The sequence below is a fragment of the Misgurnus anguillicaudatus genome, chromosome 14, assembly GCF_027580225.2.
Source record: "Misgurnus anguillicaudatus chromosome 14, ASM2758022v2, whole genome shotgun sequence".
Classification (NCBI taxonomy): Eukaryota; Metazoa; Chordata; class Actinopteri; order Cypriniformes; family Cobitidae; genus Misgurnus; species Misgurnus anguillicaudatus.
In genome coordinates this window covers 13,674,028-13,697,327 of record NC_073350.2, presented here as the reverse complement: position 1 = coordinate 13,697,327, position 23,300 = coordinate 13,674,028, and the positions used below count along the sequence as shown (strand labels likewise).

The following is a 23,300-nucleotide window of genomic DNA, read 5'->3' as shown; positions in this document are numbered from 1 at the left end:
GAAAAAAAAATCATTTTCCACTTTAAGCTGACAATTGCTGGAATCGTTACCACTCAGGGCCAGAGTTATACACTTTTAAATACAGACTTTAGAAAAAAACATCAAAAAGCGCCTATTTATTTTGTGTTTATTAGAGCACTGACAACACATACAACCATGTTTAGCCATTTTAACAGTGTTTTATGTAATTTCAAAGGGTTTCCTGTAAAATTATACCAAACTTTTGTATGTACATCTCTGCATGTGGGTATGGGAAGCTTTTGAAATTGGGTAGGCCAAAAAAAGAATGTCCCTCTTAAATTAAACCTGTTTAAAATGGAATATAGACAGACTACATTACAGGGTGGTTTCCAAGACAGGGTTTAGATTAATCCAGTAGGCATTAGGACATTTAAGTAGTCTTTACAAACATACAGTACTGTGCAAAAGTCTTAGGCCACCATCAACAGCTTTGTTGTTTTAGCGAAGGTTTAATGTCCATCCATATTTATTTTTCACTCTTTTTTAACAGAAAATACAGGAAATATGTACACAAAATTAAAAACAAAACATTTTTTAGAACTAAATGTCTTCTTTAGGCATCAGTCAGTATTTAGTGTGATCTCTCTTGGCACGAAACACACCTTGAGCTTTTTTGAGGAGACTTAAGTCCTGAAGTCATTCAATTAGAATTAGAAATTAGCATGGGCGAGGCTAGCCCCTTTTTAGGGGTGCTTCAGCACCCCTAAAAAGGAGCTCAGCACCCCTAAAACTTGGGGCAAGAAATTTAATTATTCTAAAATGTTCGTTCGTCTTTGACCAGGTTAAATAATGTCCAAAACATACTCCGTAGTTTGTGGTTTAAAATATATAATAAGGTAGAAAATGAAAACCTCCCCGCTTAGCAAATGGTGTCATCCTCTTCTACTTCTCTGTACCTGCATCGCTTAGCCCGTCCGTCATTCAGCGTGAAACACACGCAGAGTGAGAATCAGATAGTGTTGTGATGCAACTTTTTTGTTCAAATCTTAAAAAACGTTATGTTTATAATGAGCGAGTACACCACGAATCAATCTTTCAAGTCGTGTTTTTGTCTTATAATGAATTACCATGGTACACGTATAATAAGTGTTTATTTTCGGATTATTTAAGTCTGGCGGGTACCCGCGCGCTGCGGAGTAGCACAGTACCTGGGTGACTCGTCCATAGACTTAAACGGAGAGAAGTAGCGCCGGTTACAATGTTCTTCCGCAAGACGCATGCAGTGGGTAGTTGCATACGTGTGTCTCCGTTGTTAAAGTTTATTGTATGATTTATCGTTAATTTGAGACTTATTTTAACAATCGGGAGTCATGTAAACATGACATCACGTGCGTCTTTTCTGGTCAGTCGTCATGAAAACATGGCGTTTGGAACAGAGTGAAAACAAACTACATATCACTGTATACCACCAGTAGGCTACCGGTAAGTTATGTGTGAAATCACTAACTGTCTGACTATCAAACTAGACAATAAATATTTTTTTTAGTTTGTCACATGTAGACTAATATGAAGGTGATAACGTCTTTAACCCTTAGTGCAGGAGTCACAAGTGTTTTGTTTTAGACATATAGTAAAGGTAATGGTTCAATTAAAGGACTGTTAAAAGAAAAGCTGCAAATTAACAAACTATTAATAAACCTACCATATGTTGTAGGCATAAAAGTTATAAATTAGGAGATTTGTCATTTCGACAAAGGCAAACAATACACTGTATATTCACATAAAGCCATACCCACACTGCTGGTGTAGCCCACCTTTTGTCCTGAGACTTTAATATGGCATTAATGGCAAAAATGTGCTAGCTCACCATTAATTAGAAATAAAAAGGTTGGCAAAAAATGCATCTGAAAACTCACCAGATTGATGCTTTAAAATATGTAATTTAAAAAAAATTCTAAGGGGGAGCATGCTCCCGGACCCTAGGGGGTAATATTCTTCTCATCTTTTTCACCTCTGACCCATTTTCATGCCTGAAAGGTCTCCAAAAAATCTTTATTTTGGAGTTAGTTGAACCAATGTTAAAATGAAAGCTATTTTACAATATACATATTATTGGTTTCTGTAGGAAAAAAGAGCGGGTGGTGGCAGCGGAGCTCATTGGGTGCTCAGCACCCCTAAAGCTCTAACCCTAGAATCGCCTCTGGAAATTAGGATTTCATTTCATTTATGTTTAAGAGATCCTGCAGCTGCATGCTATTGCTCAAGTGCAAGAAGAGTTTACCATAAATACTTGACACTTCAGCTTATACTTTTATGTTTTTAATACTACATACACATTTCCTGTATTTTCTGCATGTATTCTAATAAAGAGACTGAGAAATCGTTATATATGATCACTATAACGTTGCAAAAACAACTAATCTAATGGTAGCATGGTGGCCTAAGACTTTTGCACAGTACTGTACCTTACAAATTACAATATTAGTGTGCATCTTGAGACAAGCCAATGGCACAGAGCGATGTCAAGATATGTGAGTGCAAGGTGTTTTTAAATTAAGATTGCATTTTAGTCTGGGACTAGGATAAGCCTTGTCCAGGAAACCGCCCCTACATCGTTAATAAAGCAACCCAAAATAAATTTCTGAATCCGCCTATAAGTGTCTGTTTTGTTTGGGTTTATATTTTAAAGTAAAAAAATAGGCCTACATGTGATATCATTATTACCTTTACGAAAATTATCTATGGTTTTATTGTGGTAAAAGTCAAGTGTCGTAACCATGTTTTTTTGGTGTATTGCTACTGTCAGCAAAACCATAGTTTACTACACTAACCATGGTTTAACTATGTTTTTGTCAAAACCATGGTTATTTTGTGGTTATGTTTTTTACTGTAGTAAAATCATGGTTAATTTTTGCACCTTCATAAAGTGGCATACCAGCCAATATGAAAAATACTGTATAATACCTTTGAATTTTACTACAGTAAATACTACACACACATGTACAATTTACTGTGGATAATACTACAGTGTAGTAAATATAAAATGTAATCATTAATATGCTGCAGTATACCACAGTTTACTATAGTAAATAGTAAAATATTCTAGGCTACAGTATTTTTCATGTGGGATCAACTTAAAAGCATCTACTTACCAGCAAATGCGAGATGAATCCCAAGAAGCAAAAGCACTACAGGTTGCATGCTTGCTCCAAATTTGATATGTTGTTGTTGCTTGTTTTCAATTGTTCATTGACGGCTGTCCAGTTAGCCATATGCATTGCTATGGTGAGTGTGTCACCCCAGTCTATTGGCTTTATTTGTTCTTTTTTTGGTCATGTGTTTTAACCTTTTACTGGTATGTCATGTGACATGTCATCTTGGCAAAAACTTTCAATTCCTCTTATTCTGTCCTCTTTCACTCTCTTACTTCTATATACCTTCTGAGGATTACACACTGTTGTTCTATCTTTTTCAGTTAAGAACTTATGATTATAGACAGTAGTCTGTCATCTGATAGTCACATTTATAATGTATGTATAATGTAAGTATTTCCCCCCTTCTGATCTTTAAACTAATTTTAATATAACACAAGAAAATACAAAATGCAATTCATGATTTTATTTATTAAGGAAAAAGCAGTCCAAACCAGCCCTGTGTGCAACCTAATGAGTTGTGCCACCATTGGGGTCTTTCGCATTGCTGTTAAGGAATTTTGGCCTACTTCTTTACAGAATTAAAGAATTAGCCAAACTGGAGTGTTTTCGAGCATGAAAGGCTTTTTTAAGGTCATGCCACAGCATCTCAATCAGATTCAACCCAGATTTTGACTAGGCCACTTCAAAACCTTAATTTAGTTTTTTTTGAGCCATTAAGAAGTATACTTGCTTGTGTGTTTCAGATCAGATCATTGCCCTTCTGCATAACACAAGTGCACTTGAGTTTGAGGTCACTTAAGCTGCATTCAGACTAACAGTGACTAGCAGTAGCGGAGCGACGCAATCTCATTGATTGGTCGCTTGGCAACTTTCGTCGACAGTGACTGTTGGCGACTGGATTGGGCGTTTCCAGTCATGCGACAAAGTTGAGAAATGTTTAACTTTATGCAAATTATGAGCGACTTTCAGGAGCGACTACAAATGAGAATGAAGCAGCGGAGTTCACATCATTCTGGATGAGTTCACTGATGGCTAGATTTCCTTCAGGATTTTTTGGAAGAGCGCAAAATTCATGGTTCACTCATTTATGGCAAGTGGTCCAGGTCCTGAAGCTACAGTACCACCACCATGTTTGCCTGTTGGCATGATGTCCCTTTATGACATGCTGTGTTAGTTTAACGCCACCTTCCAAAAAGTCCAGTTTTCGTCTCATCAGTCAACATAATATTTGCCCCAAAGTCTTAGGGATCATCGTTTTTCCAATCCACTCCTGAACTGCACACTTACATCTGGCTTGAATGACCAAGGGATTTTGGATTAACACCTGGACAGACATTTAGATGCCACATCCCACAACGATACATACATGCAGGTACAACAACTATTACTTATGGACAAAACCTCGCCTACAGACCTCAGTACAGTTGGACTGAGACTTGTTCAATACCCAAGGACATTTATGTGGAAATGCAGGCTAACATATTTTAAATGCATGAAATAAGGAACTGATTTATTATCAGACTCTGGTTACTGTACCATTCCTTTATTACTAGAGTTAAGTGCAGCTTTTGTTAGAGTGAATCACAGTATCCTGTTAAAGAGATTAGACCTTGAAGTTGGCATTTGTGATGTTGCATTGGATTGGTTTGCAGCATATCTCACAAGGGGGAGTTTTTTGGTGGAAATTGGAACATTTTTATCAGACTCGGTTCCCATCACTTAAGGGGTGCCCCAGGGCTCAATTCTGGGTCCAATCTAATTTCTCTTTATTTACAGCCTTTTTGATTGATTTTTGAAACCCATAAAGTGTCATATCACATTTTTGCTGATGTCACAGCTCTAGTTTCTTTTAAAATCAGGCACTGACTCAGTGTCCTCAATGCTAGCCTGTTTAGAGGACATAAAGGTTTGGATGAACACTAATTTTCTTCAGCTAAATTAGAAAAAGACCGAAGTTATGTTGTTCAGCCCTTTACACCTTTTAACAAATTTAAGCTCTACTTTAGGCCCCCTAAAAGAAAACGTTCAGAACAAAGTTAAAACCTAGGACCTTATCCTGGATCCGGGGTTAAAATTTGATAAACAAACAGCTTTTTACAGCTTAAAGGTCCTCGCAAGCTTAAAAATATTCTGAGTTTTAGTAATTTGGAGACAGTTATTCATGCCTTAATTTTGACTAGGTTGGATTATTGTAATGCTTTATACGCTGGAATAAGTCAGTCCTCATTATCACGCTTACAACTGTTACAGAACGGCGTGACTCATTTTTTAACAGGAAGAAAAAAGAGAGAACACATTACACTTGTGTTAGCATCACTTCACTGGTTACCTGTCCAATTCAGAGTTAGTTTTAAGGTTTTAGTATTTTTTTTAAATCACTTCATGGTCTTGCCCCTACTTATACTTCGGATCTTTTCCATCTCCATTCTCCTGAGAGAATGCTTAGATCATCCACCTAAATGTTACTAAAAGATCCAAAAGAGCACTTAATCCAAGAACTTAAAGGAATAGTCTACTCATTTTCAATATTAAACTATGTTATTACCTTAAATAAGAAGAGTTGATACATCCCTCTATCATCTGTGTGCATGCATGCAAGCGCTGGAGCGCGCCGCGACACTTTGATAGCATTTAGCTTAGCCCCATTCATTCAATGAGGAACTATATTTTATGGCGTAATAGCACTTTTGGAAGTACTTCGACTCAGCGCAGTAACACCCTCCCTCTCCCATTATGAGAGGGAGAAGGGGAGCGGACTTTTCAGGCGAGTCGAAATACTCCCAAAAGTGCTATTACGCCATAAAATATAGTTCCTCTTTTGAATCCGCTTGGAAAAGCGCTACGTTTTATTTTGTACCACCAAACTTGCTCGTATAACTACTCGTCTTAAATAGGAAAAACGTTGATGTGTTTGATTGGTACCATTGAATGAATGGGGCTAAGCTAAATGCTATTGAAGTGTCGCAGCGCGCTCCAGCGCTTACGTGCACGCACACAGATGATAGAGGGATGTATCTACAATTCTTAGTTAAGGTAATAACATATTTTAATATTGAAAATGAGTAGACTATTCCTTTAAATCCAAAGCTGACAGGGCTTTTTTAGTACTCGGCCCAAAGCTATGGAATTCCAAAATTTTCAAAAATGTGCCGTTTTGGGGCGTGTTCTTTATTATGCAAATTAGTTTATCTCTGCGCTAAATGGCAGTGCCGTGATTGGATAGTGCAGATCAAGGGGCGGTTTAATCCCCTTCTGACATCACAAGGGGAGCCAAATTTCAATGATTTATTTTTTCACATGCTTGCAGAAAATAGTTTTACCAAAACAAAGGTACTGGGTTGTTCTCTTTCACATTTTCTAGATTAATAAAAGCATTGCGGACACAATTATAGCACTTAAACATGGAAAAGTCTGATTTTCATGATATGTCCCCTTGTTTATTTCTTTGTATAAGGTTGTGGAGCACTTTGGTCAGCATTTATGTTGTTTTTAAAGGGCTATAAAATAAACTTGACTTGATTCTTTAAAAAAATGTATATAATAATTAGATAATATCGTAATTATTGTTATCAAAGATATATGATTAATTTAATAATATAACTGTTCTCCTCATATGCATTTAAATTTTCTTCAAATTCCCAAAAACATAAATCCACCCCGAGTAAAGCTCTGCTCAGCCCACCTCATCTAAACACACGTTACCTGTGCATTCACAACAGTAACAGTAGCTACAGTACATGCGCACAGGCAGTAGAGGAGATGACAGCAGTAGATCATGAAGAAGATGCTCAGGAATGCTGCCACACCTGCTGATCATCACTGAGGATGATGATGGACTCATCTTAAGCATTATACAGCATCATCACATCTAGTCCTTTTCTGAAGGAAGCTGATGTCTGACTGAGAGCACTACGATCAGTGAGTTGTTTGGCGCGTGGATTCAGCAGGGATCTCACACGCGTCCACGGCTGCGTGATCGCTCCGTGGAAAACGTGAGCAGAAAGAGGAATATGATTTAAATCGCAGGGAGAAAGCAAAACCTCATCATTCATCCATATTAAATACGCTTGGAATTATCACTCAGGATCATTCAGGGAATCGTCTGGTTTTACACACAAGGTGAGATTTCCTTCCGTTTTACCTGATTGACAAACAGCAGCAGGTCCATAAACGCTACACTGCACGCGACGCGACTGGAACGCCTCCGTTAAAATTGGACAACGCGCAGATGATTAAGCTTTGGTGATCCTAACATGGGCGGTCTGGTCGCGTCGCGTTCAGTGTATATAATATGACTGTATATATAATCACTGAGAGTGTCGCATTGACGCTCCTTTACAGCAGCAATGATAGTTTGACATAACAAACAGTCTCTCACTGACTGCATTACACTGTACAGATACAGAGACACTCAAACATAATTTTAGATTGTCAAATGAATTGCTTATTAGTTTGACACTTTTGGACACATGTGATCATTTTGCGATTCAATGATGATCCTCAAATCCACATAAAACCCACGGGATAGTCCATGTGTATGTCCATTCAGAGCAATGATTTTCTCTTGAACTGACAGCTGATCAATATCTATCTATCTATCTATCTATCTATCTATCTATCTATCTATCTATCTATCTATCTATCTATCTATCTATCTATCTATCTATCTATCTATCTATCTATCTATTTATCTATCTATCTGTCTAATCCTCATCATCCCTGTGATCATTAAGTGGCTGACATTTACCTTTATTCATATCTTTGATTACATTATTGATTTTTACAGGTCTTGTAACTTCAAGTGTATAATGACTTGCCTTGACTGCTTATCATGGCTTGAAATTCGTATCGACCCCTTGTATTGTTCTGAAGTGTCGTGGGTCAAATTTGCATGGATCTTTTGGGACACATTGGGCCGGGCCCAATATACACTGCACACTTTAACCCCATAGGGAGCAGCCTAATGTGAGGAGCACATTAAGTTTCTCCAAAGCCTCTCGCTGTTGGACCGTGTCAGCACAGTATGTTAAAAAAAGCACCAATGTCTCCTTAAAAATCACACACACACACACACAGAAATGTTTTGCCCGTGAGGCATATGCAGCTCTTGGAGATAGACAGAGCTAGTTTTGAAAATGGGCTCCCTGCTAATTTCAGCAAAGCTTCGCTCACTCCCACTTGAGAGTTGGATGAGTGTCTTTAGGACAAATGCCTTGTTTAGTCACTGTTGATTTGGCAGAGAGCACGAAACACCATTCTGTTACTGCCTGCTCGAACAATAGCCCGCATCAACATTTGTTCATTATGTCCTGTTGAGAATATTTTGAGAGATGATGTTCATTTAATATTTGTCTCAGGCATGCCGTCTTTTCCTGTGCATTGTGCAAGCATTTGACCACTACTTACCATTTTTCTGCTTCACAACAATTACTGTACAAAGCAGTAGACTTTAGTGCAGAGGTCACTAACCCTGCTCCTGGAGAGCTACCGTCCTGCAGATTTGAGCTTCAACCCCAATCAAACACAGCTGAAGCAGCTAATCAAGGTGTTCATGTTAATTACAGACAGGTATGCTGGAGCTGGGTTGGAACTGAAGTCTGTAAGACGGTAGCACTCCAGGAGCAGGGTTGGTGACACCTGCTTTAGTGCATGACTGTTAAGCCCGATTTATAGTCGTGCGTAAGTTCTACGCCGTAGCTACAGTGTAGGCTATCCGTAGCCTGTGCGTAGCTCTGCGTAGCTGACGTGCACCTCGCAAAAATTTTAACAGCGCGTCAGTTCTACGCAGAACGCAAGCACTGTGATTGGTCCACCAGAACCCCTCCCGTCAGGTAAAAAAACTGCGTCATAGGTATTTCCGTTTGCGACGGTGAAAACAAAGATGAGCCAAGTTGAGGAGTGATTTAACTCAAACTGCAACAAAAATCACGGTTTATTTACTTCCATCATTGCTGATCTTCTCAAATCATACACAACATTAACTTGCCAAGCTGCTTCTTCTCTGACGGTCGCGCTGCTACTGTGGTACACGCATGGATACTGCCTACCAGCGGTTTGCCCGTGTGTTTGCACGTCGACGCGGAGGACGACGCAAAAGTATAGACCGTTTCAGCAGTAACAACAGGGTTTATATTTTAAATGGTCAGTCGGGTCCGGTTAGGACCTAGTTTAATTACTTTGGGTCCCAAGTCTGATTAATATTGTGTGTATAACCCGAGTCGATCGGAAAACGGCCATGAGCGCTAGCGCGCTAAAGCTCGAGTGCAGTTTCAGCGTGCCTTCGGTTACTATGGCGATGGTTCTTGTTATGTCCACGCGCTGCATTTTCTTTCTCACATTTTTTTAATAATCGTATTATTAATAAACCATATCTTTTCTAAAACCATATCCATATTTAAAAAGTTTGCATAGAGATTGTAGCAAAAAAGCAGTGCTAATGTCAAGCCCATTGCACTGAACGAGCAAAGCATAATCTGACCCGGGATATAAAAAACGCAAAGCAATGTAAAGTCTGTCATCGGGACAGCAAGTAGACTTTTAAATCTGAAATAATGAATGAATTAAGCTTTTTTTAATCGGCAAGAGAGAAATAGAAAGATAGAACATAAGCAGTAAAAGTGCCTATCTAATAGAAATTATAACCATTATAAAATCAGTCAGATTTATAATCTATAGACCTGCAATGTCTATTAATATACTATACATAGTATTGTATTATATTGAGTTTGATAAAAGAGGTCTAATTGCTTCATATATCAGTGCAAAAACAGTAAGTGTTTTCGTGGTGCTTTGACAAACAGTGTCAGCTTTGTTAATGGCAAAGAAAGTTTGGGGTGGTAAGATTAATGAAATATAATGTGAAATTAATATTAATTTTTAATAAATCAAAGTATTGTGTTGTGTCACACATTATTAGTTCTTCGTCACATGTATAGTAGACCATTATTTGTCAGTGGGGGGTAATGACTACCACCACAAGTAAATTTCAGATCTTTGGGAAACACTGCAACGTTTAAGAAAACAAGGCGGCATGTGGTTTAAAAGATGGAAAGTAAGATAAAAAGCATATCTGTATGCAATACAGTTTTATTATTGTTTATTATTATCCAGAGCGCCTTAATATAACTTGAAAAAATATGTGCGACCAAATCATATTTTGCGCCAGTAACTGAAAAAGTTGGTAGCGCAAGTGCCACCAGTGGAAAAGGTTAGTGTAGTTCCCTGCAAGTTCTTAAACGTAGTTTATTTATATAACAAGCAAAAAAACAACACATAGATTACCTAGGAAACCAAAACATTTGTTATTTTCGATGAGGCATTTGTTCAAGAGATCAGTTTAGCAACTAGACCATTAAAAAAACGAAACCGGAAGTAAGGTTAGGATCCAGACGTGTATCACGTGCGTCCGATGAAACCGTCTATAAACAAAAACCGACGCGGAACCTACGCTGTCGCAGCTACGCTGTAGGACCTACGCACGACTATAACGAGCCCTTTAGTTTAAAGGCCATCTGTGTGCTAATTTATTCCTACAAGTTGACCAAAAAATAAATAATAAATATGATTATGTTGCATGCACAGGTGTTTCTAGAATAAAAATGTCCTCTGTTATACCGGAAAAACATTGTAGGTTTTGGTTAGGATGTGAACTAAATGTATATGTTTTATTTGTAGAGTTTGGTTCCAAAACGCAATAAATCCATTTGGACTAATTTGGGTAAAAATGTGTTTTCTATACCAAGAAAGTGACAAGATGAAAACCACTATTTTCTCTTACAAACTTTCACATAGCATCTTTAGGTTATAATAACATTAAAAATTCAAATCCATAATTTGATTTTCAAAGATTTATTATAAAAACTGATTATTTTTTCCACAAAATGCAATAAATCCATTTCAAGTTTTTTTTCTTCAAAATGCTAAAAAATCTATTGAATCAATATATAAATGTGCATTCATCTTTGGCATGTTATATTCATTTAGTTGACTAGTGGCATACACTGATTAAAAAAATAAACATTAATGGCATTAATCAAAACACTTTCATCAAAACATGTGCGTGAAATGATGCACTGTGATTTGTTGAGCGGATATTGGATTTTGCGTAAAAATTAAGAATTTCCTTTTTAAATATTGACCTGATACAATACTGATTTTGGTGGTAAAACATAAAAAAATGGTGTTTATCGTGTTTTGGAACCAAACTCCTAATTTATGCATGCCTATTTAGACAAAAGAATCAAGCTTTTCTGTTGTGTTGCCCCAAACTCCTGCTTTAATAGGAAATAAGTCAAAAATGGCACTTGACAAACTTTCAAAATTTCATGGGGTCTTTAAAATTGGTCACCATGATTTTGCCTGGATTAACATCTTTTGTTGGTCCTGAAACAACATTCCAGTCAAAGAACCTTGGGAAGCACCGAATGTTCCGCATCTGAAACTTGATGTGATCACATAGCAACCAGTGAGTGAGAGGTGTACAGAGGTGTGCTTTATAACTTTATAACTACAGCACAATGCTTTATTGCTGTTTTTGGCCAGATGCACTCTATAAAATGCAGGGTTATTTTTATCCCAAAGGACAAACCATTTGGTTAAAATGACTTAGAAAATCTTTATATTTGACACAACAATGGGTTAAAACAACCCAGCATAGGTTAAATTACAACCCAGGGAGTTGGGTTCATCCTTTTTTGACCCAACGCTGGGCTAAAAATAACCTCGCATTTTTAGAGTGTAATTTTGGTTTCCCAACATTTGGTGCATTCCTAAAAGAAACTCCAAACCCTACCTACAACTCAAACCCTATAATAGGCCTAGCCCTTGAAACAGAGGGAAACAATATTGATAAAAATTCACTCACACTAAATAATGCTGGGTTGTTGCATGGTTGGGTAAACTATTGACAAACTATTGACAAAAAAGTACATCTTTGCATCTATAGAGGTCATATTAGTACCTCAGAGGTAGTACCAAAGAATGCATATTATTTAGTACCTCAAAGGTACATATTACCAAATGTATACATATCTTTACCTAAATGGTACAAATGAAGACCTTTCAAAAGATCCTGCCCCAGTGACAGCTTGGAACCATTTTGTGCCTTTTTTTCGCCAGTGTGCTCGGTTGTTTTATTCCAAAATGCTTGGTTGTTTAAACCGATGGTTGGGTCAAATATGGAAATCTTTTAGATCAGTTTAATTTAACAGTTTTTCCAACAACCCAGCATTTTTGAGTGTTGTAGGCAAGCTTGTAGCCCAGTCTTAAACCTATGTCTTATTTTGACCCTATACTGTAGCTTTTCCCGCAATCTGATTCGTTGGTAGAAATGTTGTTCCAGGACCAAAAATGATGTTGATCCATAAACATCTCCTACTTCGTGAAACCCTTTTAACCCATTAAAATAAATGTATGTGTTGTGACTTTAAAGGATCATCATGATTTCTGCATGTGAAAAAATCAAGAAGAAACCTCCCAAAGACAGCCTGACGCTGCTACCCTGCTTTTATTTCGTAGAGGTATGTGTGGCACTATTTATTAGCAGTTTAATACTTCAACAGAGCAATTAATGTCTCAAATAATTATATTACACACTACAAACAAATCGGCTTTCTCAGTTTCTTTTGAAGACATCATTGAAAATACATAATGACAGTCAGCTTGAGTGTGTAGCACACTGTCAGCCCCGAACTACAGTTCCTGACATTTAACAGCCATCTGCCAACTCAAGTGGCTCTACAGTAATTAACCTATGCTCTGATCTTGCTATGGTGTGAAATTATGAATCTTTAATGTCAGTTTGTATATGGAAAAGACAGGCAAAGAGAAAAGACAGCTTAAATACAGACTGTTGTTTATTACATTGTAATAAATCAGTTATTACAATGTAATTACAAAACTTTCTCACACATTTTCTCCCCTGGCCCACAGCTGCCCATTGTGGCATCCTCCATGGTTTCACTGTATTTCCTGGAACTTACGGATGTGCTCCAGCCGGCACAGGTGGGGTTCCGGTGCCATGACCGCTCTCTCAGTATGCCATTTGTGGACAGCGGTGATGAGATCATACCTCTGCTCATGCTTCTGAGTTTGGCATTCGCTGGCCCTGCTGCATCTGTGAGATAAAACACACAACATACTCTTTTTAATATTTTCTTTTTTTAAATTTGATTTACCTAGCTATTAGCAATAAAATCCAAATTGACATGTTTCTGGTATCATATATAATAACATGTTCCGCCTCTATAAAGGTATTACATCCTTTCTTAACACAGTTAAATACTCTGGTTAGCATCAATGTTATACAGGTTATAGGAAAATGTAAGCACAACTTTCTAGATGTATAATTTTATAAGTGCAAATTCAGATCTTGTGCAAAAAGTAAAATTAGCAGGGCTTATCAACATGTAAAGTGATTAAATACTGGTGCAGAGTTAAAGGTGCAGTGTGTAAATTTTAGTGGCATCTAGTGGTGAGGTTGCGAATTGCAACCAATGGCTCAAGCCACTACTCACCCCTCACTTTTGACACGCATAGAGAAGCTACGGTAGCCGCCACCGGAAAAACATGTCCTCGATGAAGAACTAAGTAAAAAAGTTTGTCCGTTAAGGGCTGTAGAAACATAGCGGCACAAAATGGCGACTTCCACGTAAGGGGACCCTCTGTGTATGTAGATAAAAACATCTCATTCTAAAGTAATAAAAACATAATGGTTCATTATAAAAAGATCTTTATACACCCCTGATAATATAGTTTTGTATATTATTTTGCATTTCTGTCACGAGGTCCTTCTAAAAATTACAGACTGCACCTTTAACTTTATCCTCTAAACAAGTAGGACATCAGCAACATGATTTATGTTGAAACATTTGGGGTTTTATTCAGCTTAAACAATAGGGTAAGAGGACATTTCTTCAGATATATGACTTTTAGGATGTACTTCTAACCGTCATGTCGTTGTATAATAACTACCCAGTCTCACAAGGTTTCGTGATATAGTCACGTAATTTTTTTGAAGCTTTTTTCGTGATATTATCACAAATTTCCGCGTTTTTTCGTGAACGTATAACAAATTTCTGTTTAAGTGTGACTATCATGTATTGGTTACTCAACTGTTTTGTCCTATTTCTTACCATTGTCGCTTTGGTTTAGGGTTAGATTTGGTGCTTGCATAAGAATGTCACTTTATATATTGGTTTATACTATTTTTTCTGATACATTTTTTTATATGTCGCCTGGTGTTAGGGTTAGAGTTGGGTTTGGGTAGGAATGTCATTTTATGTAAATCTAACCCTAAACCAAAGCCACAATGGTAAGAAAATAGAACAAAAAAGTTGAGTAACCAATACGTAATAATCACATGAAAACAGAAATTCGTTATACGATCACGAAAAACACGGAAATGCGTGATAATATTACGAAAAAAGAATAAAAAAATTACGTGACTATACAACGAAATTTCGTGAGACTGGGCTGGTAATAACAGATCTGCTGTGATGCGGTAATCACAGACTTAAGATCTATCCGCACAGAGCACGAACAGAAAATTACCCTGCAATTGACTCCAATTTTATGTTTCAAACAGAGATGGCGATAGAGAGGCAAAAGTTATGGACCGCAGCTTTAAAGGGATAGTTCACCCAAAAATTTAAATTTTCCTAATGTTTTTACAAACTTGTATAAATTTCTTTGTTCTGATGAACATGAAGTAAGGTATTTTGGGAAATGTTTCTAACCAAACCAATCATGAGCCCCATTGACTTCAGTTACTAGGAAAAAAGAATACTATGGAAGTGAATGGGGCTCATGAATGAGTAAGTAAATGATGACATAATCTTCATTTTTAGGTTAACTATCCCTTTAAAAAGAGCAGTTGCTAACAAGTTGCTACAGGGGACTACAAACATTGTCGGAAACATGAAAATCTCTAAAACGCAACATAAAACTTTATGCAACGTTGACACAATTCCCAAAAAGGATTCATCCACAAAGTGTTTCCTTATCAGGGAACATGTTATAAATGTTTTTAATAAAGTTTAAAAGAGTTTACAAAAAAACTCAGGGGTGATGACATTAGAGTCGAGTGAGACGTATAGTAATGTAGTTCGCCTATAGCCTAAGGTTAGGTTTTTAGTTCTAGCAAATGCATTTAGACTTTAAAATAATATGTTGTATTAATTTGTTAACCTAATCTTGATGGACAAAACGTGCAAGTATCATTAACTTGATCATCACAGAGCTTATTATTTATAATTCAAGCCTATCAAATTCCCATTGACGAAGATACTAATGTGAAGCTAACTTCCGGGTTGGCTATTAATAATACATTATCCCTGCAGCCCTCTATAATGATTTATATGTTAAGCTGTTGAGTCAGATTTTACTGGAAAGTCTCTGGAATGTTTCTTAATAAATGTAATATAAGTACGTAAAGTAAGCGGCAGTTTAAAGAGCACCAATGGTCCGATTAACGATTTTACATATCCTTTGGTGTAAGTGTGTGTTAGTACATGTTAACGATATGTGAAGGTACAAACCTCAAAATAAACGTTGACGTGAGTTATCGTCTCCAACGTAAATCTCTTTTCTTGGAAACACACGGATTGTAGGCAACAGTTTACTTCCTGGGATTGGTGATCTAGTAAAGACTGACATTATCATAATTCCTCCCGCTTCAGACTCACAGCCAAGTTAACTTCTGTTAGCATTGCATTGTGAGCGAATCTTTCAAACATGATAAGGAGCGTCACATTTCCTACTGACTTCAGAGGTATTCAGGCCAAACACAATGTATAGATTAGCTGGCCAATCAGGGACACAGAACTTTATAAATCCATGCGTTTCAGAAAGAGAGTGAAATCTGGAGCTACAAAAATGTACGGTATGTGGAAAATAATGTGTTTTTTTACCATAAACCACTCAAACACATTTTATTATACCAAATACACAGAATAACATTGTTTTTAGCAATGAAATAGGTGCTCTTCAATATTTCAAACAGAGATGGCGATAGAGAGGCAAAACTAATAATTAGCATTTTTTAAACCAGCTCCAAAATATATAAGTATATCACTGTAACATGTGTATTATATTTATTCATCTTTAATTTATGTTAGCACAGAACAAAATCTAGATTATTGATGATCAATTCTATGTGCTATTCTATTGTTGTCCTGTCCTGTCAGATCATGATGGGTGAAGGTCTGCTGTACTGTATGCAGTCCAAACTAAAGGTCCGTCCAGGCAATGAGGGCAGCATCAATGCTGGTGGCTGTAACTTCAACTCATTCCTACGGAGAACTGTTCGCTTTGTCGGTATGTAACTCTGTTATCAGTTTAGGGCTATAATTTTATATCACAGCAACCAGAGAGTCAAGCTAAAATATGAGTGGAAAACTGCCAGAGATGCAACAACACAGCAAAACTAAATATTTGAGCAGGAATGGTGCAGATGAAGGTTATGCAACATGAGTCATCCACAAAGTGATACATGGAGCTGCTAAAATGAATCATTGATGTTTCACTCCCCCTGATTTGTCTGTTTCTAGGTGTCCATGTTTTTGGTCTTTGTGCAACAGCACTGGTCACTGATGTTATTCAGCTGGCCACCGGCTATCACACGCCGTTCTTTCTTACAGTGTGCAAACCCAATTATACCATCCCAGGTGTGTCCTGCGACAAGAACCCTTACATCACCAAAGACATCTGCTCTGGTCAGGATCAACATGCCATTCTGTCTGCCAGGTAATAGCATGATGAATCTGTTGGAAAATATAACTTTGTACAGTCACTATTTTGGTTATCCCTTTTGGTGAATACTATGTACTCATGCACCCTTTTCAAATGCTATTAATTTCTGTTGTATATTTTGGTCTAGACTTACTCTAGATGTTTGCTTTCCTTTGTGACAGGAAAACCTTTCCTTCCCAGCATGCAACCCTCTCTTCTTTTGCTGCTGTTTATATTTCAGTAAGTCTTTTTCGGCACCCTATCAATGTGTGTGTTTACAGTAAAGAATATACAGTAGATTGTTGAATAGCTAAGATTATTGTGTTAATTATTTTCTACCAGAAACAAGGAGACAACATTAGTATATAAGTATAATGGACATGTCTGCATAGAACTCATTCTGGCGTAATAAACAAGGACTATGCTGCCGTAACATGGCTTCAGCAGGCCAATGATATTACGCAGGGCCTGAAAATAGTCCCCTTGGTAACTGTCAATAGCAGGGGATTGTTTTCGGGCAGTGTGTAATATCATTGCGCCTCCTGCGGCCATGTTGCCGCAGTAAAGTCCTAGTTATTACGCCAGAATGAGAATAGATCCTAGTCGTATCGGCCTAGAAAATCCCAACTTTTAATTTAGTACTGAGTACACGATGTAACTACAGAAGAGTCTAAGTTTTAAATAGGAAAAATATCGAAACTCTTTGGTTATTTTTTAGCATGATGCTAATGGTCTATTCAGATTCAATGGATTATGCTAAGCTATGCTAAAAGTGGTACTGCCAGACCCGAAGATCAGCTGAATGGATTCCAAAACGGTTAAAATCAAATGTTTAACTCTAGGGGAGCTGGAAAATGAGTATATTTTAAAAAAAGTGGAATGTCCCTTTAAAATTTGTATTGTGTGGTAACCGTTTTATAAAAGCAGAAGGTGCTCAAAGCTAGTGTTGTATCGTGAAGAATAACTTGCGAAACAGTGAACAACCAACACATTACTGCATTTGCATTACAATTACGGTGCATTCAAGGAATATATTTGATCGGTACATGTGTTCCCTTGGATTGAACACATGCTAACACAATTGTACTACAGGAATGCTATTTGCAATACAATAGGCTTTATGCCCAGCTGAACTACTTCCTGAACTTCAGCCAGCTCCTTGTTTCCTGTCTGCCATTATTGGACAAACTGATTAATCCAGGTGTGCCTGACCTCAGTAGTCACAACAACAATCAGACACACGTGGATCAGTTTGTCCAATAATGGCAGACAGGAAACAAGGAGCTGGCTGAAGTTCAGGAAGTAGTGCAGCTGGGCATAAAGCGTATTTAGTTGCGGCCAGAAAGGATGTATCACATCATTTTATCGTATTATTCTGTGATTATTGAAATGCTTAGCTGCGCTTGTTCTCTTTATATGTGTAAGTCTAATTATAGGTAAGTGCTTCACATGTCTAGGTACTTGGCAGGATGTGCTTCATGCGACAGGCTTAGAGATAAGTTGTTGCCGCTTCCCACCTCGCGCTTGTCAGGCTGTCAGAAGCTGCAATGTGTTATTAATCTGTGCAAGGCAAAACCTCTGCTGCTGTCTGCTCTTCTAGATGTACTTCAACTCAACAATCTCAGATAGCACCAAGCTGCTAAAACCCGTCCTGGTGTTTGCCTTTGCCATTGCTGCTGCGTTGACGGGTCTCACTCAAATCACGCAATACCGCAGTCACCCCATCGATGTTTACGTTGGGTTCTGTATTGGCGCTGGTATTGCTGCGTATCTGGTGAGTGACTTATATTTAGATTATGAGACTTAAGCCCTCACAGGCAATGTCACTTATATGTTATGTTTTATACTGATGGTTCCGTCATTGTAGCCTTAATGTTGGTATCAATTTAAACTTTTCCCAGGCTTTCCATGCCGTTGCCAACTTCAAATCCCCAGAGGACCCTGTTGTCTCGCAACCTCCTCCACTGCAGAAAGATGCTTTGAGGGCTCTGGCACAGCGGGGTCATGACTCTGTCTACAACAAGGGACACGCCTCTGAGAGCAATGAGGAAATTACATCGCCAGCATCTCTAGATGGGCTGAACCGACCAGTACAGCGTGAGAAAACCTCGCTGGGCAGTTTAAAGAGGGCCAGCGTGGATGTGGAACTGCTTGCACCCCGCAGCCCCATGGGTAAGGAGACCATGGTTACTTTTAGCAACACATTGCCCCGTGCTACAGCTCCAGAGGAGCCAACCAGACGCTTGGTGACGGTACCTGTACCAATGGACCCCATGCGATCGCAGCAGTTGGTGTCTGAATGGAAGCAAAAGTCAATGGAGATGCGAGGTGGAAGCTTGCCTGATGAGGATACAAGCGGGCAGGGATCAGACGGCGATGACGATACCACCACGGAAGAGGACAGCGCACATTCCTCAATCTATCAAACTGTGCCACAGCACCCCAAACCACCTAACCCACCAGCCGGAGCTAAAGTAGTGATGCCTCCTCGTCCCCCAGGACAGCCTTCTGTCCCTCCACCAGTTTCCCCGAAAAGTGCCAGCACCCGGGCCAAATGGCTGTCCATCACTGAAAAGACCGGTGCTAATATTCCAGCTATAAAAGGAGGAAATCAACCCCGAATCATGCAGGTCATCGCCATGTCAAAACAACAGGGACTTCTCTCTGGATCGGCCAAATCTTCCGAGACATCATCCTCTTCGGGCACGTCATCCGTCACGGGCACGGAGTCGCCCCCCAATCGCACACCCTCAGAACGTGACATCATCACCGTGGATGCCCACGCCCCCCACCACCCCGTAGTTCGTATGACCTCTAACCCCAACAACCCCTGGGAGTGGAGAGGATCTTGTGATGGAAGCATGGCCGACTCGTACGAGCTTAAAAACCTCAACCGTGAGAGTTCCCGCAGTTACCGTCACGTCAGGAGCGGCTCTCCTTGTTCGTCCGTCAGCGATGCTGACCGTGCTCCTCCCCAGCCCCCTCACCCACCTCAGCCTCCACTTCCTCCTCAACTTCCACCCATGGGCCAAACGTCAGAGGGACGCAGTCTGCGCCGTAAGACCCCTCTGGTTCTTCTGGACAGGGAGGGCAGTCAAAACCACACTGAACAGGACAACTACTACAAAAAGATACAAAGCGGCAGGCATTTCAGAGAGTGACGGTGCACTCGAAATGCATTTAAGAGCACAACTGCAGATGTGTGGTGGACATCATGCATCATTCTTGATTTTTGACTCAGTATTGGAATGACTGGACCTATTAAACAAAGACGATGCTGCTTTACCATTTAATCATGAGCACAATGGGATTTGCCCTGAAAGCCAAACTACATTATCAAAGTGTTTATTGCATTTACACAATCTTCATATTCTCAAACGTGCAAGGCAGAATGTAAAATAAGGTTCGGTTTTGTTTGTACCGCTGCTCTTTTTCAGTTCATACTTGACTTTAGGAACCTAAACGTGTGGCTGAGTTGAGTTTATGTGTATGTGTGTTCACGCACGATTGTTAAATGTTGTAGTGATACATTGATATTAGAAAATATTTTATGGCCTTGTCTGCAGTAACACAGTGAACATTTCGTCGGCTCTTTATGAAGGATGGAAAAACTGCTTTGAGAAATGTCTCTACTTTCACGTGTGGACATCTACTGAAGATTACTGTGTGGTGGAATATATGGAAGCACTTCAAGTAAGCACTTATAAATCATTCGTCTTTCAATCTCTGTCTGTTATCAAGAGCCGAACTGGTACTCTTTACGGAAAGTATTTTCACAGGATTTGTTGATCATGAACCTTATAATGGAACAACAATCGTTCATTGAAAAACTCCCACTTTTATGTGTTACAGTGAGAAATATTTCTCCATCTTTTCTGGCGTAACTCACAGATGAACTCTTTCTATAAACTCTCTGGGATTGATATGTAATAGTTAGCGTTTTGTCATGCTGTTTCCCAGGTGGACTTGATGCATGTTATGTGAGTGTTGTCAAGGTGGAACTTCAGCCTTTTCAGTAAAATTTGAAATGTGTTATAATGTAAATGTGCAGCTGTCAGGGCGGATTGAATTCTGTGCGTCAGCTCTCTCTTCACGGTGCTCCGGGCTGCTCCAGAATATTTTTTTAAGTGGTTGTCCGTAATGGATGCTTTGTGCCGTTGATGCAGTTTATGAAAAAAAAAAAAAAATAAATGACTAAATATAATAATAAACAATCTGCTGTGAAAGAAGATGAATGGGTGCAGTGTTTGTACATGATGGGTTTAGTCGCTTTACTCGCCTCAGTGTATTGTAATGTGACAACAGGTAGGTTTAAATGATGGATACATTATTGCTTAATGGGATGAGTAATAGCTCTGTGTGTGTGTGTGTGGGTCATTGTGGGTCCAGGTTTGTCTATGAAAGAACAAAAAGTTTCTCAAGTTTCTAATTGTTCTGGTCTTCTGATTGGTTAACAGCTGCGGTTTATTTATGCTAAAGCACAGCTGTGACCTCTTCAGGTACTAGGCTAAGTTTACACGTGGGCGGCTATTTTCATAAACGGACATTTCAACCTCTCTGGTTTCAAAAATAATATCGTGCACACATGTCAGTTGTCAGAAAAACTTTCATTTACACGTACCCGTGCATATATGCCGTCAAGAGAAGTTCAAGCCCACATAATCACCAGCAGTGCTGGTGGTGACGCGGACTGGTTCTTTGTGTTGGAGGGAGGAATTGCGGTAGGAGTTCGATGACGTCAAAGTACCGCAAGAGCGATTCGAATTTAGACCTCTACGTGTGATCTCTCAACTCGCTCTTGCGGTACGTTGACATCATCCGTCTGTCGGTTCTTGCAGCGCCGCATAAGTCGAACACGCGTAAAATTGTTGACCTCCGAGCACTCGTCTCTGCTCCTCGACATAATGGAGCAGCTGTATTTGCAAATACAAACACATGAAACGAGTTTGCACGAACATAAATGCGATCTTGGAAGCGTTCAGAGTAGCAGTCATAAACATAGATCGCACTTTTGACGTAGGTGCGAGCTCTGGCGCAAACTCTGTGACGTTGCCTGCTTAAACATCCGTTTGTCTCAGTTTACATGCAACCGTGCAACCGAAGATTTTCAAGATCTCCACTCTGGCCGGAGTTTCAGAGGCGAGTTCTCCGTTTGCGTGTAAACGAGGGGCACAAACGAAGGTAAATCTCTCAGTTTTTAAAAGTAACCATGTACGTGTAAACAGAGCCTAAGTTTACACGTGGGCGGCTATTTTCATAAACGGACATTTCAACCTCTCCGGTTTCAAAAATAATATCGTGCACACATGTCAGTTCTCAGAAAAACGTTCATTTACACGTACCCGTGCATATATGCCGTCAAGAGAAGTTCAAGCCCACATAAGCCAATCACCCACCAGCAGCGCGGTAGGAGTTCGATGACATCAAAGTACCGCATACTCTGTGACGTTGCCTGCTTAAACATCCGTTTGTCTCAGTTTACATGCAACCGTGCAACCGAAGATTTTCAAGATCTCCACTCTGGCCGGAGTTTTTAGAAACAAGAGGTTTCAGAGGCGAGTTCTCCGTTTGCGTGTAAACGAGGGGCACAAACGAAGGTAAATCTCTCAGTTTTTAAAAATAACCATGTACGTTTAAACAGGGCATTTGTATCACTATTTGTATGCAACCTTAGCTGACTTCTATTTTTGTTTTAATGTTTTTTAATGAACAAATGCATCCATTTGATGGATTTGCATTTTAGCAACACCTTTCAGCCATGGTTATTTTCACAATATAGCCTTCTTGTACCTTATTGCTTTAAGAAACACAATAAATAATGGCGTAAAGATATTGCTAAATGGTTAATATGACAGTTAGTTTTAAATTTTGAGAAAAAATATATATTTTTTGTCATTCTTTTTTGAAAATCCCCACCATGATAGAAAAACAAAGAACCAAGTTTAATTCTTTTGGGACCTTTTATAGCAGCATTTTTTTAATAAATGGATTTTTTTAATCTCTGATCATTTCCAGCCAGAGGACATACAAGATGAAGTTGCTGAGGTCAACTTATTAGATTAAAGTGAAGCTCCGGCAGTGCAGAGCATCTCTAAACATTAAACTTAATATTTGCTTGTGGTGCAAATAACCATTTATTAAATGGCACATGCTGATTACAATAAATGGGCTTCTTAACTAATTAAACTAGCAAAACTTCTCCTTGGTCAGCTACCCTCACCAGGTAAATAAGCATTAACAAATATATTTTAAACTTAATAATGCTATTTACCTCGTTTATTAGAGCAATAAGGTATAAGAGTCATATATTGTGAATATAATCATGGCTGAAAGATTTTGGGTACAATTTAAATCTATAGATCCATTTTATTATTAGAAAATATTATAACATAACAAAAATAGAAATTGGATACAAATAGTAGTTGAGTGAAGAGGTTACAGCTGTGCTTTAAATAA

At 38.7% G+C, this 23,300-nt stretch overlaps 1 protein-coding gene across 1 annotated transcript; it reads left to right on the top strand.

The window, feature by feature from the left end:
- The first annotated feature begins 6,827 nt into the window (after nt 1-6,827).
- Nucleotides 6,828-21,073, top strand: plppr3b (phospholipid phosphatase related 3b). Its single transcript, XM_073875912.1, has 8 exons — nt 6,828-7,235; nt 12,547-12,634; nt 13,047-13,232; nt 16,301-16,430; nt 16,664-16,859; nt 17,027-17,084; nt 18,445-18,618; nt 18,746-21,073. The coding sequence occupies exons 2-8, from the start codon at nt 12,554-12,556 to the stop codon at nt 20,003-20,005; spliced, it is 2,085 nt and encodes a 694-aa protein (XP_073732013.1). The 5' UTR covers nt 6,828-7,235; nt 12,547-12,553; the 3' UTR covers nt 20,006-21,073.
- Nucleotides 21,074-23,300: the final 2,227 nt, after the last annotated feature.